The sequence below is a fragment of the Parasteatoda tepidariorum genome, chromosome 8 (genome assembly GCF_043381705.1).
Source record: "Parasteatoda tepidariorum isolate YZ-2023 chromosome 8, CAS_Ptep_4.0, whole genome shotgun sequence".
Taxonomy (NCBI): Eukaryota; Metazoa; Arthropoda; class Arachnida; order Araneae; family Theridiidae; genus Parasteatoda; species Parasteatoda tepidariorum.
In genome coordinates, this window is record NC_092211.1 from 48,685,232 (window position 1) to 48,700,828 (window position 15,597).

At 27.0% G+C, this 15,597-nt stretch overlaps 1 protein-coding gene across 3 annotated transcripts in view; it reads left to right on the forward strand.

Annotated features, from left to right (window-relative positions):
• The first annotated feature begins 1,123 nt into the window (after positions 1-1,123).
• LOC107448158 (ninjurin-2) overlaps positions 1,124-15,597 on the forward strand; it is a 42,308-nt gene continuing 27,834 nt past the window's right edge. Inside the window, exons 1-2 of one of the 3 annotated variants that reach the window (XM_071183857.1) lie at positions 1,124-1,470; positions 2,010-2,128. In XM_071183857.1, the coding sequence (XP_071039958.1) occupies positions 1,446-1,470; positions 2,010-2,128 (144 nt within the window). In that variant the 5' untranslated portion in view covers positions 1,124-1,445. Of the gene's footprint in view, positions 1,471-1,887; positions 2,129-15,597 lie in introns of those variants that run through there. The other 2 variants (XM_071183855.1, XM_071183856.1) reach the window with 2 other exon arrangements.

The following is a 15,597-nucleotide window of genomic DNA, read 5'->3' on the forward strand; positions in this document are numbered from 1 at the left end:
TATATATATATATACGTTATTCATATAATTTATATCGTTTAATCCTTAATTTAAAAAACAATCGAAATTAAAATGTGAGTAGAACATACTAGAAAACGGAAAATAAATATTGCCAGTAAATACCTTTAAATTTAGTAAACAGAAATATTTTGCAGTAAAACAGCACCTTTATGGCCTTTTTTAATTTTATGTTGATGGCAACCAAAAAAAAAAAATTAAAGCAAAATTAATATGGGGAAACTGGATCCTACCATGTAATTTACTAAATAACAAAAATGTACCGACAACAATGGTAAACTGTTACAACATCCTTATTTTTTTATCTATATGACGTAAAAAATATTGATTTGTTTCAGATTTTTTTTGTTTCAGATTTTTTTGTTAAGATTGTTTAAGTGTGATAGATTCATTTTCAATGCAGATTTAAATTCGCCACACTTAAATTTTGTTTGAGTCACCCAATAAAATCTGTTATTTATTTTATCAATCCTAGAATTTGTCAGTATGTGTCATTGTGTTCAAAATGAATTTGAAACTTACTTTTTGTTCGGTCCATATTTCATCTTCCAAAATTGATTATCCAGAAAATTATCCATGCGTTTTTGAAAAAAATAACTTTCGCACTTAGTAGCGTTTTATTACAATGAATTTTATAACAAAAATTAGGCTAAATCCAAATTAATGACCATTCATTTTGATAATTTTTACAGTAGTAATCACTTAATCAGTCTAATTAAATAAATATTACTTTACAAATCACGGTATAATACGGGAAATGGATTTTACCTTTAAGTGGATTTTACGGTAAGTTGGATTTCACAGATGATGCGCCCAAAGTGCCAGTACTTTGTACCGTAATTTGATCAGGAAATTTTTACAGTGTAATAGGGCTAGCGAAAAAAAAAACTCATTTTTTTAAGAAAATTCTGTACTGGAAACAAATCAGAGAAGCTTATATCAATTATTGGCAACACCAGAAAAACGAGAATAGACCAATCAATACCGGAGATATTCGTTCAGGAGCGTCAGTGCTATCGACAGGTGGCAACACTCCTCCCCCCTCTTCAACTGTCCACCCTCTCTTTCAGCGAATTTAGATACTCACGGAACTCAATTCTTTCCATTAATAACTACGATTGCATTAGGAACGGTCCTAACCACAGTTAATCAGATATCTGATTTGGTAGCAAAAAATCAGACTTCTAAAATGTATTCGAAATTACTGTTCTACGAGTACGGGTCGAAGCTGCAGCCTTTTTATTCAATATTTGATCTAGCTAAAGATAATATTTGAAATAGTTTAATGATTTTAAAAATAATTTCTCATATTTAAAAAAAATGCTTTTGAAGTATAATAATGTTTGCATTTAAAAATTTAAATCAATTAGATAAAGTTTTTTTTCTTATAGTTTATATTTTCTGAAATCAAATTAATTAATAGAATCATGAAGCAACTGTACCTGTATAAAGGTATTGCATTTATTTGTGTGATTGTTTATTTATAATTATGTTAAATTTAAGCATTCAGACGATCAAACATTGAAATTTGTTCGCATACAATCTTTTTAAAAGCAAATTTGTTGAATTTATGGCTTAAAATCAACAGCTTATAAGCTGTTTTAATCATAATGCTTAAAATATTATTACCAGTATTTATTATTCCCATTATGCTAAATTAAATTAGATGCAAAAGTATTTGAATATTCTTTTTCAGCAAAATTAATATCTTAGTTTATAAGAACAAGGAATTAAGTATAAGTTACGATCGTTAAAGCCATTGAAAAATATTCAGATTTAATTGTTCGTAATGTAATGTTTTATTTTTCTAATGTTTTAAACTTTTAAAACAGACAAAAAATTTATTTTAATTTATTTTTAATTTAAACTGTTCAGGTTATTTTAGTTTTATTTTATTCGGTTCAAAATGCCTAAAATGAATGCAATATTAATGGACACTGTGGTTAGCAAGCGTCCGTTTCAGGATGTCATAGCAGTTAATGATATTTCAGATTTAGAAGCCTTTGAGACTCGGAGAAGAAAACGCTTGGCTGAGTTAAGAGGAGATAGAACCATACCTTGGATACCAGAAGACGAGGATCCCGATTATTTTAAAAAATATTTTCGAAGGGTAAGTTTCATTTACCAAGGTACGTAGTGGACTTTATCTATTGCCTGATTTAGAATTTCATATAAAAAATAATGCAAAAGTAAAATGTTTTATACACTGAGAAAAAAAAATATATGGTTAAAACTACCAGAATATGGTAAAATTTAGAGTGTTTCCGACTCTGTAGGAACATAAAAAGCTCGATAATTTTTATCAAAGCTCTTTGGTAATGATTTTGGTAAAATTAACAACAAAATTTAGTTTTATAATCTGTGGTAAAATTTAGTAAATGAGGTAAAATTTGATACTTTTATCATGATACCTGAGAGCAGGGCATATATTCGGATAAATTTACTTTTTAAAATTGTATTATATTTGCATGTATTTATATGTATTCGTGTTTACTTTACAATATGTGGGCAATAAGAACTAGTTTTCAAAAGCAGAATTTCCGGTAAACTGTTACCGTATGAATGAAAAAAATATCAAATAAATAGTTTAAATACCAAATATAGTTTTTTTTTAACTAGAATTATGTTTATTTTTTGATTGAAACATCATTACCAAATAGTACGGTAGTTTTGCCAGGAGTTCTTGCCTCGTGTATAAATAAAAAATAATCATATTCATTTATCTATACCTAAATGACATATTCTATAAATAATATTTTTTATTCAATATTAAATGCTATAGAATTAACAAGAATATTACTTTTAGAAAAGTTGATGTTTCATTTGAAAATTATGAAACTGACCTGTAGAAGTCTGGGACATAAAGTAAATTGCTCAAAATCTGAATTTTAAACTTTCGTTAAACTGACAAAAAATAAATAAATAATAAAATAAACAATTAAAAAAAAAGTTTTTTTTAATTCTTATTGGATTTTTTTATATTTAAATCCAATTTTTTTCTCATTTACTTATTAAAGCTCTGAAAAATGTATTAAAAGTGCTAAATATCATGTAACAACAATATTTTAACTACACCTTTTTATATTTCTAACAAAAATGGTTAAACTCACTCACTAATTAAATTCCGGTACTGAATCACTGAAACCGTACCAATCAGTGAATAAATTAAATCACAGATCTGCTTATTCAAGATGAAAATCCCCATAAATTTGTAAATAGGAAATCCAATTTCTCAGTTAAATATCAAATGGAATTAAAATTTAGATCAAGGATCGAAAGAACAAACAATTATTCTAAATTAATCTTGAAAAAAAAATTATGAAAAATCAAGTCTTCCTTCATTATTTATGTACACAAACTGCATATATAATAAGTTTTAAGGGTATTGAATTTAAATAAACATAAAACTTTATATGCATAACTAAAATATGTTTAATAAAAAACATCGAATTAATTTGATGCATCTAGTAGAAAATAGCTCAAATTCACAAATTATTATCCTTTTGTTTTTATTTATCAGACCATTTCGGACATCAAATAATAATTTATACACATTCTCCTCTCCTTTCTTTCTGGATATTCCTTCAATATCAGTAAATCAGTAATTAAAAAATAACACAAACTTATGGTTAAAGAGGAAAATTTTATAAATCAATCTGGATAAAAATTATTTCTAATTCAAATCAATGGTTTAAAAAAATCAGGTGTTTTAAATCTATGAAAATCAGAAAATCAAATGATTTAAATCATGCTAATATTGTTATCTAATGACTTTTTAGTGTACTTTATGAAGTTTAAATGTCACTGTTTTGATTCACGTTTAAACAAAATTCATGTACACACAAATTTTGAACTTTTCTTCCAATTTTTAAAGGTAAAGAATTAATGGATATCATGCGAAGGTTATTAGTGTTTTAGTTATTGCTAATAATATTTAAAACTGTGCTAAATCGGTGGTATTTAACCACATTAACAATGCTGGTGTATTTGGATTTTTAATTGGGAATTTTTAATTCATGGACATATTATATAACTGATTGCTTAGTCAGACTGAGTTGTTATAATTGAGCTAGTGGCCCAATCAAAATAATGAAATCATAGCTAATATTTTGAAATTTTTTCAAAATGTAAAATCAAATGGCGTGTGTTGTATAGTAATCTGCATGTTTTGGTACTCTTAAGTGTTTTACGTACTTGTATTAGGTGATTTTTTGTTATGTTTATCTCTAATTGTGTATAGTATGAAAAATAATAACTTTACTCTAAGAAATAAAACTCTCACTTTTAACGGTTCGACAATCACAAACAATGTTTCGTTAATTTTGAGAATCATTTCGTCATGAAATCACGTGATTTGTGATGAAACATGAACTCACAATATGACGAAAAAGTTTCCTCGACTCGAAATCTAATCGTTGTGCATTGTGAGAGATAGTTAACTAGAGTGACGAAACTAAAATAAAGATTAGATACTCTAAAATTAAGTGACGAATTGAGCCGAACGCTGTATGGTGGTTAAGGAGTAGGCCACATACCAGAAAGATCCGAGGTTAAAATTCCACATCGGGCAGGGGTGTAATTTATATCTCTGTTCTATCTGTCCTTGTGTAGTGCCACTAAAATGGCGAAAGTTAAAGTGATTACTAGAAAAGTTAGATACATTAGTTAGATACTAAGAAATATCTAAGGAGAATGTAAATACGATTGGTCTACGCTAGGAGAAAAAAATTCTATTAAGATTATCGTACTGTAAAAAATCACAATTATGGTTAATAAAGCCAAAATATACGGTATTTTACACCCTTCATTTAGTAACTTTTTCGTTCTTATAGTAACGGTTTAACGGAAAGTCTGGTTTTACAAATTGTAGTTCTTATTACCAAACATTTAGTAAAATATACAAAATTCAAAAGTAAATTTAACCGAGTAAATTGATTTTTATACCATGTTCCTCAAAAATATCATGAAGAAATTATCAAATATAACCATACTTACTAAATTTTATCACATATTAAAAATTTAGTATGTCTAAGTTTAGCAAAATTTAGTCTAAATTTTATCACATATAAAACCATACTTTATTAATAATTCCATCAAAATCATTATCAAAGCTCTTGCATAAAAATTACCAAGCTTTTTAGTGTTTCCATAGATCCAGAAACACGGTAATTTTTATCATATTCTGATAATTTTGATGACATTTTTTTTTCTCAATGTATGAATGTAAATACATTCATATACATTTTATATATTGATACTAAATGCTATGAAGCAACTTAATAAACTTAAAAATATACTGATGGAAAATTTTTTGTTTTGTTTGAAAAAAATGTAGGTTGAAAATTTCCTAGAATTTTAGGACATCGTGTTTTTAACGATCGACTTTTCTTCCATTTCAACTGTAAAGCAAAAAGAGTGATCTATTTTTTTTTTAATTTTCAATTATATGCTTCGTTTTTTTTTTATGCAAATTAAATTTATTTAATTTATCATAAAGAACGGTGTTTGGGGTGCAACTTTCAAACTTTTAACTATTTAGGATCAAATCAAAGATCAGTGTCCATGAAAATATTTTCAAATGAGCCGGAATTGGTAAAAAGTTTAAAGAACTTGCTTTTAATGCTTTCTCTTAAGCATGTTACAGCATTATCTTTGTTACTACGAGCATCACACTTGTTTTACTACTGCATCAAGTAAATATTACTGTAACATAACTGTTACTTGGATAAACTTAAAATGAATATAAAATTTAAAGAAAAATTAAAACTTAAAAAAATAACACTGCAGCCAGTGCAGTGGAAAAATATATTTCCACAATTATTTAAGTGATTAATTTGTGTTACAAAAAATTACATTTATTTTGAATTAAAAAAAATGAGTTATTTGACTAAACTATATTAAAACTGAACAATTTGTCAGCAATTTGTAAGAAAACTAAAAAATGCACACATAAAATTTTAATTATTTTTTCAAAGTTAAATATAATTTCGTTGTTAATACGCCTTTTTCATATCGAATAATACTGCGTGAGAAGCTTTCTAAGAAAGTTCCAATCGATAATCTTAAATAATTTCCAATCGATAATCTTAATAGAACGTTTCATGAAGTTCACCAAGGTTAGTTCAGTTTAATCACCTGGGAAAAAGGAACATCAGAATAGATTTAATGATTTGTTGAAAATCCCTAGGGATGCATATATTTGCAACAAGTGATTCGTTTTCTACTAAGCAATTATCTAAGTGATTGTAAAGGCGACAGAACACGCAATTACATGTAGTATTGATTGGCCACTAACCTAACCAATTGCATGTGTTATTTCATTTTTGCTTTGTTCGATCCATCTAGTAAATTAACATTGGCATAAAATGTGGTGGGTCGATTGTTTATTTTCGTAAATAGGTCAATGCTGTTTTTTCATTAGCCTGAAACTGAATGTACTTGTTTTAATTAAATATTACTTTTAACTCAAATTAAATAATGTTTTGATTTATAAATTAATATAATAATTTATAAATAAAAATTAAAAATATCGATAAAGCAAATCTTTTTAATTATGATAATCAATTCGAAATTAGAAGAATCTGATGGAAAACGGATTCTTGTTGGAAAATACACTGTAAAAGATTCTGAATTAAATTCCATTCTAACATAAAATCCATTTTTACCATAAAATATTATACCGTAATTTTCATAGTATATGGTACCAGTACTTAGGGTCCTTAAATTCCATTTTACCATAAAATATTGTACCATAATTTTTACAGTAATATCTATATAATTAGAGTAATTCAGCAACTTTGCGGTAGTTGTTACTGTAAAAATTGCACTATATCAGATCTTTGTTCATGTTTTGATAAGAATGGATGTAACTGTAAAAAGTACCGGCATCCTGAAAGCCGTTACTTTTTACCGTAATTTGATTCCGAAAATTTTACAGAGCTGCAATTATTATAGAATGAAAGAATCGAAACCGACCGATATTAAAAAAAGCACCGTTGCTTTGTTCGTTACGTACTTAGCTGAAAAAAGTACCGTTGCTACCGTAAAAAAAAAAAGTCACTCTGAGTACCAGTATATTTTACAGTAATTTGATCCGGGACTTTTAACTGTGTAGTTATATTGTAATTTTATATTGTAGATTTATATTTTAATTCACATATGACATGAACATTCCTTATGTATTAATTTTCTTTTCTTTAAGGCATAGGTACAGGTTTTATGCAGGTTTATAGCTCATACAGTATTTTTTCAATAAATTTTCAAGATTAATAATTATAAGTTAATAATAAAAATAATAATATGTAATAATACTAATTAAGTTGTTTTGGTAAGTTAATACATAATCTTAAACAACTTTTCAAGGAATAATATTTTCGTAAATTTCACTAGGTAAGATCAGCTTAACAACCAGAGTAAAAAGGAATATGGATTGAATGGTTAACATAAAAATTCTTTGCAATTCATCCAACAAGTGATTCGCTTCTTGATGAGCAGTTAAGTGATACTGAAGGTGACAGAATACACAATAACGTAAAAATACGCAATAATAATTATAAGTTAATAATAATAATTATTAACTTGTAAGTTAATAATAAAAATAATTATAAGTTAATAGTAATAATTATAAGTCAATAATAAAAATAATATGTAATAATACTAATTAAGTTGTTTAGTAAGTTAATACATAATCTTAAACAACTTTTCAAGGAATAATATTTTGGTAAATTTCACTTGGTAAGATCAGTTTAACAACCAGGGTAAAAAGGAATATGGATTGAATGGTTAACATAAAAATTCCTTGCAATCCAACAAGTGATTCGTTTCTTGATAAACAGTTAAATGATACTGAAGGTGACAGAATACACAATAACGTATTGATTGGCCACTAACTTAACCAATCACATGCGCTTTTTCCTGTTCTCTTTCTTTGCTCCATCTGATAAATTAATATTGGACAAAAAATATCGTGGATCGATTATTTATTTCTGTTAATAGGTCAATGTTGCTTTCAAATAAAATATTGATTTTAGTCGAAATAGTTAAGTCGAACAACAATAAAGATTGTGATGGATTTATGATGGATTAATGATGGATTTTTTTATCAATATTAATAGAGACATTCTTAATTATGCTGATCGAAAATCCAATTGAAAAACGAATCCTTGTTAGTGATCAGCTTAGTCTAGATTATTGAAAAAAAGAAAGTTTATTATTATAATTTCAATCAGTAAAAATTTTCAGTAATTTGTTATAAAAATATTTAATTTAGTGCTTGATAGTTTCTCTCTCTCTCTTTATTTAAGAGTTACAGAAAAAAAGAATTACACAAAGATATATGAGATATTTCATTAGAATAGTATAAGTTCCACAAAAAATTAAACCACGAGTGAAATATATTGTTAGAATGGCAAAAACACAGCAAAAATTAAATTTAAAAAATTGCATAAAAATCTTTCAGGCATTTCATTTTAATATAAACCGCATGCTATTTAAAATTATCTGGATTATTAAATGATTCCGTGTGTCTCTATACATTGAGTAGGGATATATATTATGGAACGAATAATTTCGGAAAATTTTATTAGCTTGCAAAATAATGTTACAAAAATTACTAGCATACACAAATGAAACATGCTTTAAGTTGACTGATTTATACTGATTATTTTTTTTACATTTAAGCTTAAAACATATTTATTTCTTGAGAAATCACAGTCCCAAGAATTTAGTATCAAAAATTATTTTTAAAGACAGAAAAATACTGGTTTTATGCAATGAATACGCTTTGTGTAAGTATTTTCGTTAATGTTTAACAAAATTATGTAAGATTATTTAACGTGTAAGCAAAAATAAACACTTTTTAGCTCTTTTTAAAACAGCATATCATATAACCTTATTGCTATTGAAATACATTTTTAACTAGAACAAAAACATCTATGGTTAGCATTTTATTGTTTTATCATAATCTTTTCAGTTAATTATAATGAATAGTTATTGAGTGGAGTTTAAATTTATATCTGAAGTATGTAGATGGCAGCACTATAAAAATTAATTTTGTTGGCTGAAATATTTTCATTAAAAATTTATACCAAATTTGATGAAAAAATAAATAAATAAATAATTAAAAAAACGTACGGAAATTTTAGAAAAAAAATAATAGTTATGTATTATTCGCGTTCTAATTCGACTACCAATTCAGTTTCAAAAAAAGTTTGAACTTAGTTTCACTTATGGAGACAATGCGTTCTCTCGCTCAGACTTTTTTCTTTTTAATTAAATGAATGAATGAATAAAACATCGATTAGCTCACTATCACAAGTTATTTTGAAAATCGAAACTACTTTCTTTTTGCTCTGGCTTCCTCGGCTTAGTAATTAAAAATAATTTCGAAACAAAACATTCAAGGTTTTTTAATAATATAGTAAATTACATGAAAAACAATTCACATAAATGTTAGTTAAGTAAAGCAAAATTGAAAATATTAACCTTCATTCTAAACTATACACATATATCAATTATTTTATTTAGAACTATGCACCCGTATTAATTAAACCGCAGGTTCTTAAAGCCCGCTTGAAGTTATATACATCTTTCCTAGCGTAACTCTCTAGAGTTTTTTATTTATTTATTTTTCGGAAATGTGGGAGAATAGCAGCATATTAAAATTGGATTAGCAGCACCACTGTAATTCGCAGTACTGTAATTTCGAACCTTAACTCGAAAAGATCAAACAATGAGGAAAATCTTTCATTTACGGAAGACTTTTTTGAGGTAAATTAATTTGCATTTGAGTTAAATAGATAAAAAAAAAACATTGTCTAGAGTACCTAATTGCTAAACAAATGCATTCCTTAAGTTTTTATAGTGTTCGTTAACAGTCTATGTTAAAGAAAATGGCGTAAGGTCTGGGATCTTGGTGGCCATTTGATAAAGAAAAAATCATTTTCTACCTGTACGTCCCAGACACTTTTTCAGAGTAATTGATATTGGAAATATTACAAATTTTTTAATCGGTGTGTTTGTTTAGAAACACAGATATTGTGGAAATACAAATTGTGTGTAACGAATTTGATTACGTGTAGTAATACGGTCTTATAGTATTTAAAAAACAAACATAAATAATTTCATTTTTAAATTTCTTTCAAGGTGAAATAGTTTTGAAAATACAAATAGTTAAAATCCGGTTTTCATTTATGTTAAACCTGTATACTCGGTGATTTCAATTTGAAATAGACGGAAGCAGTAATTTTTATTGTTTAAAATGCTGCATTTTTGAAAAATTCTATGTACTTATAATTATTTAATAATAGCAGTCCGTATTCGAATAATTTTTTTCTCAAAATAAATATTTTTACGCTATTCTTTTCACATTATGAATTGACCACAATTCAAGAACTATTAAATTTTTGTCAATGGTAATGGCCATGGATACGGTTGGAAAGCATCTTTCAATATCCATTCTATAAAATAAATACAAATATTTCATCATGTTTCTATTGAGGATTATTTTTTTCTTCTAAACAAACTCATCGTTTTCTAAATTCGAAGAATGTAATGAATCCAGACAACGAGAAGTCCTTAGATTAATTTTCTAAAGCTATTAATTAAAGCTTTCACCTATTAATTTGCTTTTCTCATAGTATCAGCTTCCTTTTCTAGTTTTTATATTTCTTGTCCTTGAAGCCGCCAGAACAAAGTTGATTCAATGGCTTAATTTTTTAATCATTTTTTGAGCCACCTGCGAACATGCTTTCGTCAAGGACAAATGAGTTATTGAAAACGTTTAACAGACGTTTGAATTTCTTGCTCTCTTATGAAAGTTTTCACAGCTCAACGAAAACGCTATGAAAAAAAATACAATATCCACTTGAAATTTTTTGCTTTAAAGTTTAGAAGTGGATGGTTAAAAAAATATAAAATGTACTTATTTTGATATAAATAAGTTTTAATTTAAATTCGAAATATATTCTTTTATAATAAGGAGTTAAGGATATTTTGGAAATTTTTTGCAAAGAGTTTTGCACAAACTTAAGAACAGCTATAGAGGAGGACAGAAGTGTTAAGTAATTAAACATAGCAAAATAAAAAATTTTAAACTTTTAATTTAAATTTTTTAAATGCCACTATAAGGGTATTTCTTTTTTTGAAAAAATAAATAAAATTATTATAAAGGAAGACACATTTTCACTTTAGCCAGCGTATGAGTGTAATAATTTTAAATGGCATGTTTGCAATCGTTTTTCAAACTTAAAGAGACCATCACTAGCTTCTTCAATTTCATAACAATTTGACAAAATTTTCATCAAAAAACAAATTACCAAACTAAATGATAAGTACTTGGAGTTTTCAAATTCAACTACATTTGTTTCTGATCTTTTCTGACACCTTTTTTTCAATTTTGAGTAACCCTTTTTTGTAATGAGTTTACTATACATAACAGTTTACTATACATTTTGCCCCTTGTTAAAAATTGGACACCTGTGACGCTTAGTCACAGGTGTCCAATTTTTAACAAGGGGCAAAATTAAAATATACAGTCAAACTACTTCTCTAAATTTCACTCATAATAAATTAAATTTCTTAAATCAAATAAAAATCTGACAAATAATTAATCTCTTTCTTGTTTCACTTTTAATGAATTTAAATGAAAAATGTTGTATGAAAATGTTCTCTGTTTGTCAGAAATATTGAGGAGTACTTTTAGAGATTAGTTTTCGCTTTTTATCTCAATATGTAAATTGGTTTTAATTAAAAACCTCCGGGAAGATTAACTTTTTTAAATTGAAGGAACAGCAAATAGAAGTATTTTTCTGCATGTGGACATGCAGAAAAAAAGATTTAAATGCAGTTATTTTAGTTGCTTCATTTTTACAATGCAACATATGATAAAAACTGATACAACTAAGTAGGAGTTTTAGATTTGCTTCAGTTTTAGTTACTTCATTTATACAATGCAACATATGATAAAAACTGATACTACTAAGTAGGAGTTTTAGATTTGCTTCAGTTTTAGTTACTTCATTTATACATTGCAACATTTGATAAAAACTGATACAACTAAGTAGGAGTTTTAGATTTGCTTCAGTTTTAGTTACTTCATTTTTACAATGCAACATATGATAAAAACTGATACAACTAAGTAGGAGTTTTAGATTTGCTTCAGTTTTAGTTACTTCATTTATACATTGCAACATATGATAAAAACTGATACAACTAAGTAGGAGTTTTAGATTTGTAAATCCATTATTATAATACCTCAAATTTTTAACCATTTTTTTTTCTTAAAAAAATTATTAGTGTGTCTCATATTTTGTATTCAAAATTTTATCTTCCGTCATTCATTTTTATTTTATTAAGGATATCTAATCTCTTAAATTTCAAGATAATCTAATCTTTTATTAAGGATATCTAATCTCTTAAATTTCAAGATAATATAATCTTTTTTCATATACTGTCAGCGGAAATTCAAGTTTCGTTGCATGTAAGCGCTAATGGTTATTAATATTTGCCTCTGGAGGGAGATGGGGATTGTACAGGAAGAGAGCTTTGAAGTTATATTTTAAGTAACTATGAATGAAACACAGGAAATTTATTCTACCAGCTCACATCGAGAAACAATAAAATTGTTTCCTGTGTCTCTAGATCAAAATCTAAGTTTTAAAAAATGTTAATAATATCTGTAAAGAAAATGCAAAAATTATTTTATTTCGTCTCTTATTATCTAATTTATCTTATTCCTATAATATAAATAATATAATGTTCCTGTAATATAATATAATATAATATAATATAATATAATATAATATAATATTCTTATTCCTATAATATAATATAATATAATATAATATAATATTCTTATTCCTATAATATAATATAATATATATTACAAATTTATTACAGCATTCGTATAATTGTCAGCATCGTGTTTTAAATAACAGTATTCCAAGACGTTATAATGCAATTGTTATATATTTTTGACAGATATATTAGCAATTTATTACCTTAATTTTATAAACGTTCGCATGTTGAAGTTTTTTTTTTTTGTTACTCTTATTACATTCACTACATTTTGTCATTAACACCATATATTTTCGTAAATTTTTTATAAATGTAAAAAACTAAAACTAACCCGAGTGCTTTAACGTTTAAATTTTGGATTTATAAGAAATAGGAAGTAATCAATTTGTGCAGCTAAGGGATCGATTAAAAATAACGTAAGTATTTTTTTCTTCTGTATGAGTTTCCTTGAAAATGATGTTGGAGATTCTGGGTAGAGCGATTAGTTCTATAGGGCAGTAACAATGCGCACATGTTAAATTGTAAAAAAAAAATCTTTGTTAACTTGTTAATAAATTAGTTTTAGAATATCTTTTGTGGTATTGTTGAAAAAAAAAAATACTATTCTTAATACTTTTAGGGCTTATAATTTTATTGAAATTATTTTTTGATAAACATATGCTAATATATTGACCGGGCCGGGATAACCTGGTAGGAAGGGCGCTGGACTCACGTTCGCGTATCCAGCCGGCAGAAGACTCCATGTGTAGTAAATGGTGACTGGTGCCCGTTAAATCTGCCAGGTTACATGTTCCCTTATCAAAATATTCCTCTGGCAGTACTGAATTGGAATTGATCGTACTCTGGTTCAGATCAAAGTTATGATCTGTGGATGAATGAATGGATATATAAATGGGTACGCCCTATAAACGGGAGTGGCTGAAGTTGAATTCTTGGCCATAGATGGTGCCGCTAGAAAACAAGAACAATCGCACCCCATGCCTTAATGGCCAACGACAACAATAATAAAATGTTGATGCTCTTACTTTTGAAATAAAAACTATGAAAAAAATATACTGACTTGTGGTAGGCCTAGTGACACTCTTTTGAAGCTCTAAAATGAGGCAACTATAAATTTAATCAAGTAAATAACAATCTAAGGAGATATTTTCACTTAATACAAGAAAATTGCATACCAATGAAAATCTGATTAGCTAATTATTTACAGGAGAATATGCACAATTTACCAATTAGGTTCTAATTAGTAGGCGAATTTTTCACATTCAGTGAGAATAGCCTTTTTGTCAAGATTCATAAATTGATGGTGGGCCAAATGAATTTTAAAAGAAAAAAAACAGTCCAATGGTTTGATTAGTTCTTTTTAAACTATTTACCAGAGAACTGATGTTACCTTTGGGTCAGGTTTTTGAAGAAACAGCTATATTGACTGCAGTAAAAAATACATTAAATTATTTTCAGAAAATAAATTCGAGTTAGCATGGTCCTAGCACCAGGCATTTCAGTCGTGTTGTCAAAGTAATTAAAACTGTGAGGAAAAATTGGAGTCATGGGAAAATTAAGTGCTCATTAAGTGCTTTTTCGAATTGATACGTTTGGGAGCCGTAGCTCCTTAAGACAGAACGTACTAGAAACTGTAACGCACGTCGCCTAAAAAAAAGAAGAAAAAAAAAAAAAAAAACTAATGTTTGCATGGAAAAAGAAAAACTTGGTAAAGTACGGTATGGCCATGACATTTCTGGTGAAAAAAAGAAATTATAATTCTGGTAAGTAAAACCAAAAAGCACGATAACTAAACCATTCATTTGGCTAATTCTAAGCTATTTCGCTAATCATGATTTAGGGTATGGGTACAATAGACCTCTGGTCGATGTGTCTTGCTTTTTGGAGCTGTTCAACCTCTATGTCTAAGTCTAAGGTATCATGAAAAGGTTACAAAATTTTATCACATGTTATAAACTTATATTTTATTGTTAATTTCATCAAAATTATTACCCAAAGCGCATTGGTAAAAATTTCCTAGCTTTCCGGCTCTATAGGATCTATAGAGCCAGAGACACGTTTAACTTTACCATATTCTAGTATTTTTTGACATACTTTTTTATCAGTGTGATGCAGAGCTATTTATGTCGCTCCAATCTTACGAAAACTATATTTAAGACACTTTAATGTTCTCTAAAAATCTTAAGACTTATTAATTCTCATTCAAAATTTCGAATGATATTGATAATTTTTACTCCAACTGATTTACACATAATTTGCTGTTTAATTTAATAAGGCTAATTTACTGCACTTTTAATTTGCAAAATGTAATTCAAAATAAACAAATGATTCTCACTAATTAAATAATTGCTATTTTTTTAAGAAAATAAAACAATTTTTTCAAAAAAATTAAGCTTAAAGCTCACGCTTGCATCAGCGTTTAATGAAATTAAACATATCAAGTTGAAAATAACTGCTAAGAACAAAATAATATTTGGATTTCCGAAAACTGTTGCAAAGGAAACTTTCGATAATAGCAATAATTTAGCTAGGAGGAGCTGCTTGCTTACTTTTTACGATGCCCACAGAACATTTGTCCACAAAACATCTTATTGTTGAAGACATAAATAATTCTTCTGCTGGGTTACTGTTTTTTTCTTAGCAGTTTAATATGTTTAGTTGCATTAAACTCAAAGATTTAGCGAGAACTTAACTTAAGGCGGCTTAAATTCTTTAAGTCGCTTTATTTTCCTAATTTGTTAATTGTCATATTAATTTTTTTGCAAAATTAATTGATGCCTCACT